Source organism: Montipora capricornis, chromosome 3 (assembly GCF_036669925.1).
Source record: "Montipora capricornis isolate CH-2021 chromosome 3, ASM3666992v2, whole genome shotgun sequence".
In the NCBI taxonomy this organism is placed as follows: Eukaryota; Metazoa; Cnidaria; class Anthozoa; order Scleractinia; family Acroporidae; genus Montipora; species Montipora capricornis.
This window is the reverse complement of record NC_090885.1, coordinates 55,964,842-55,969,841: the sequence shown is the minus strand read 5'-3', so window position 1 is coordinate 55,969,841 and position 5,000 is coordinate 55,964,842. Positions and strand designations below refer to the sequence as shown.

The 5,000-nt window shown below is 38.3% G+C and overlaps 1 protein-coding gene across 1 annotated transcript in view; it reads left to right on the top strand.

Annotated features, from left to right (window-relative positions):
- The first annotated feature begins 4,262 nt into the window (after window positions 1-4,262).
- LOC138040609 (melanocortin receptor 4-like) overlaps window positions 4,263-5,000 on the top strand; it is an 891-nt gene continuing 153 nt past the window's right edge. Inside the window, exon 1 of the mRNA XM_068886304.1 lies at window positions 4,263-5,000. This exon is cut by the window's right edge and continues 153 nt beyond it. Coding sequence (XP_068742405.1) covers window positions 4,263-5,000 — 738 coding nt within the window.

The window sequence follows — 5,000 nt, the reverse complement described above, 5'->3', positions numbered from 1 at the left end:
CTGCAGTATTGCACGTTGAAGCAAAGCTTATAGGCTAAAACATTGCGTTCTAGTTATTAATGTTACGATTGTTTCTAGCCGGGCCCGGGTGGCGTCCTTTTCGCCTCGTCAAAGAGATCAGTGGCCCGTTTCTCGAAAGTCACTAAACCTTTCACATGTCACAATTCCCTCTTTATCTCAAGAAGGGAGAGGGTTTAAGTGTTTCACAATCCGCTTTTAGTTATTTCGAAAAAGCATGCTAAAAGTCATCGATCGACTTCTCGAGAAACGGGCGCCTGGTCACAATCGGTTTAGACATAGTTAAACTAGGGACTGGTTATGAAACCCTGGGAATTTCAAAAGTTTTTGGTTCGCAAGTTAATTTTGAATAAATTAGTCGAAGCTTTTGATTGGTTATCCTCTGCCGAAAAAGGTGTGTTTTTCTCGGTTTTGTGCAGGGTCAAGGCCAAAAAAGCGAACAAAAACATGAAACAAAGGAACTTGTCGAGTTCCATAACCATCCTACATTTATTAACTATGGTTAAGAATAGCCCTTTTCACGGTTAGTTTTTCTTATTTGCATTACAATATAATCTAGGATGTATGTGAGGCGATTTTGGGCTATTTTGCAGTTTTAACCCTAAATTGCCTCGCATCCACGAGAGATTACATTGTAATGCAAATGAGAAAAACTAACCGTGAAAAGGGCTATTGCGTCCAAGTTAGTTGTTGATGATTGTATCCGATAATTAAATGTGGCAAATTTAAACTATAATGAGGCAGAAACCGGTTCCTATCCATGCAAAATTTAAAGCGCTCTTCACATTAATCCTCTATCCAGACCATTCCACCCTCTATGCCATGCCTCACTTTTTTTTCGGGATCATTTGCGCTCCGGGATCATTTGCAGTCAAATATGGGGATCATTTGCGGTACATTTTGAGGGTCATTTACGGTTCTGGAATCCTTTGCGGTCCTAGGATCATTTGCGGACCCGTACAGAGATCTTGGCTTGGTCCGCCATTTTGAAAAAGAATAGAGCCTGCGCAGAACGACCGGAAGTCCGTAATTGCGGTCCAGCCATTCTCGTATCCAGAGCTGCGATCCTCTTGGCCAGCGCCACGGATTGATTCGTGGCGCTGGCCAAGAGGATCGCAGCTCTGGATACGAGAATGCAGACCAGCCAGAGCTCTCGATCTGCGGCGCTGGCCAAGACAATTGCAGCTCTGGGAACGAAAATGCAACTGGGCATTCTAAATTTCCCAGTTCCTCAGTTATCGAGTTCCATAAGTATACAACTTAAAAATGGTTTGCTTTAAAATCAGAAAAGAACCAATTCACTGTTGCTGTTGAGAAAAGTGTATGACAAGCAAAACAAGTGCATCTCGGTAGCCTGAAAGTTAAGAAATAATTTGCCTTTGTTTAAATTAACAAATACACCAAAACATCACTAACGTTTCATGTTTAACCGGACAATTAAGGAAGAACACGTTCGAAGGTGTTACGGCTGTTGAGTTTTATTCCTCAGTTATCGAGTTCCATAAGTATAAAACTTAAAAACGGTTTGCTTTAAAATCAGAAAAGAGCCAATTCACCGTTGCTGTTGAGAAAAGTGTATGCCAGGCAAAACAAGTTGCATCTCGGTAGCTGAAAGTTAAGAAATAATTTGCCTGTGTTTAAATTAACAAATACACCAATACATCAGTAACGTTTCATGTTTAACCTGAGAATTAGGGAAGCAAATGTTCAAAGGTGTACTAGCTGTTGAGTTTTATTCCTCAGTTATCGAGTTCCATAAGTATAAAACTTAAAAAGGTTTGCTTTAAAATCAGAAAAGAACCAATTCACCGTTGCTGTTTAGAAAAGTGTATGCCAGGCAAAACAAGTTGCAACTCCGTAGCCTGAAAGTTAAGAAATAATTTGTGTTTAAATTAACAAATACACCAAAACATCACTAACGTTTCATGTTTAACCGGACAATTAGGGAAGAACACGTTCGAAGGTGTTACGGCTGTTGAGTTTTATTCCTCAGTTATCGAGTTCCATTAGTATAAAACTTAAAAACGGTTTGCTTTAAAATCAGAAAAGAGCCAATTCACCGTTGCTGTTGAGAAAAGTGTATGTCAGGCAAAACAAGTTGCATCTCGGTAGCTGAAAGTTAAGAAATAATTTGCCTGTGTTTAAATTAACAAATACACCAATACATCAGTAACGTTTCATGTTTAACCGGACAGTTAGGAAAGCAGATGTTCGAAGGGGTACTAGCTGTTGAGTTTTATTCCTCAGTTATCGAGTTCCATTAGTGTAAAACTTAAAAATGTTTTGCTTTAAAATCAGAAAAGAACCAATTCACTGCTGCTGTTGAGAAAAGTGCATGACAGGCAAAACAAGTGCATCTTGGTAGCCTGAAAGTTAAGAAATAATTTGCCTTTGTTTAAATTAACAAATACACCAAAACATCACTAACGTTTCATGTTTAACCGGACAATTAAGGAAGAACACGTTCGAAGGTGTTACGGCTGTTGAGTTTTATTCCTCAGTTATCGAGTTCCATTAGTATAAAACTTAAAAACGGTTTGCTTTAAAATCAGAAAAGAGCCAATTCACCGTTGCTGTTGAGAAAAGTGTATGCCAGGCAAAACAAGTTGCATCTCGGTAGCTGAAAGTTAAGAAATAATTTGCCTGTGTTTAAATTAACAAATACACCAATACATCACTTACGTTTCATGTTTAACCGGACAATTAGGAAAGCAGATGTTCAAAGGTGTACTAGCTGTTGAGTTTTATTCCTCAGTTATCGAGTTCCATAAGTATACAACTCAAAAATGTTTTGCTTTAAAATCAGAAAAGAACCAATTCACCGTTGCTGTTGAGAAAAGTGTATGACAGGCAAAACAAGTGCATCTCGGTAGCAAAGTTAAGAAATAATTTGCCTTTGTTTAAATTAACAAATACACCAATACATCACTAACGTTTCATGTTTAACCTGAGAATTAGGAAAGCAGATGTTCGAAGGTGTACTGGCTGTTGAGTTTTATTCCTCACTTATCGAGTTCCATAAGTATACAACTTAAAAATGGTTTGTTTTAAAATCAGAAAAGAACCAATTCACCGTTGCTGTTGAGAAAAGTGTATGACAGGCATAACAAGTTGCATCTCGGTAACCTGAAAGTTAAGAACTAATTTGTGTTTAAATTAACAAATACACCAAAACATCACTAACGTTTTATGTTTAACCGGACAATTAGGGAAGCAGACGTTCGAAGGTGTACTAGCTGTTGAGTTTTATTCCTCAGTTATCGAGTTCCATAAGTAGAAAACTTAAAAAGGTTTGCTTTAAAATCAGAAAAGAGCCAATTCACCGTTGCTGTTGAGAAAAGTGTATGCCAGGCAAAACAAGTTGCATCTCGGTAGCTGAAAGTTAAGAAATAATTTGCCTGTGTTCAAATTCAACAAATACACCAATAAATCACTAACGTTTCATGTTTAACCTGAGAATTAGGAAAGCAGATGGGTCGTTACAAAGTGCCAGGCAGCGAGGCGTGCGAGGCATGCGAATTTCGCATTTAAGTCTAAGCACCCATTTCAAATAGCGCTGATAAACAGTTATTAAGTCTAAGCACCCATTTTAAAACGGTTAGCTTTCAATAACTGTGTGACTCGGATGCTGACTCGCAGTCATGGCTCGCATGGCTCGCATGGCTCGCAGCCAAGACTTTTAACGTTTCATGTTTAACCGGAAAATTAGAAAAGCAGATGTTCGAAGGTGTAGTAGCTGTTGAGTTTTATTCCAAAAATGTTTTGCTTTAAAATCAGAAAAGAACCAATTCACCGTTGCTGTTGAAAAAAGTGAGTGCGAGGCAAAACACGGTAGCCTGAAAGTTAAGAAATAATTTTCCATTTTTTAATTGCATGATGCTGGCCGTTGTAAGCCGTGTTTTAGAAAATATTTCAAATTGATTTATTGTACCTCTGGACTATTTTGACATGTCACTCAAAATTCATTTAAAGTCCTTTGAAATATTTGTCGTCATTAAAAACTTTATAATTCAAATCATCAATTCAATTTTTCTGTTGCTTCCAAGACCAAACTTTACGACCAATTGACAGTACGAGCATGTAATTACAGTCCTTAATTGATGAATGTTATGATTGAAACGGAAAAGTTAAACTTAACCACTGCTCCAACAGCCAAGGATAACATCAATCTGAGATCCTCACCTCCAAAGCACTAACCTGAATACGTTGTTGCTTCAATCGTTTCATATCGTATCATTTCGGCGATGAACAGACGGGCCGATGAATTTTACTTCACGATCATTGCTAATGGAGTCTTCAACGCTCTTCTATGTTTGACAGCGACCATTTTGAACAGTATTACAATTCAAGCAATTAGGCGAACTTCTTCGTTACCAAAGCCGTTAAAAGCCTTTCACTTGAGCTTGGCTGTTTCTGATCTTTGTGTTGGGTTGATTGTCCACCCTCTATATGTCGCACTTTTGATTGCATGGTCGGAAAACAGCACAACTATACAACACACGAACATTACGGCATTTTTAGTCCCTGGTTATTTCTTATGCTACGCCTCGTTCCTAAGTGTGTTGGCTTTAACAGTTGACAGATTCTTAGCAATTACTTTTCACCTCAGATATCAAGAAATTGTGACTCATAATCGTGCGGTTTTTGTGGTGATCTTATCGTTCTTGGTCAGTGGATTTCTCTCGACTGTTGGTTTGTGGTTCACGCGGGAGGGAATTACAATAACATTAAAAAGTCAAACAGTTTTTGCAGTACTTTGCCTCATAATCATCGCGATTCTTTATTGCAAAATCTATTTAACAGTTAGACGGCACCGAAAGCAAATTCAAGTGCTGCAAGTTCGAGAGCAGAATGGGAGAGAAAGAGCAAATGCTGCGAGGCGCTTTAAATTAGCAGGAAGCACATTTTGCGTCTACTTGGTCTTCGTAGTTTGTTACTTACCTCATATCTGCATTGATATTGTTCTGATAAACTCTGGACCT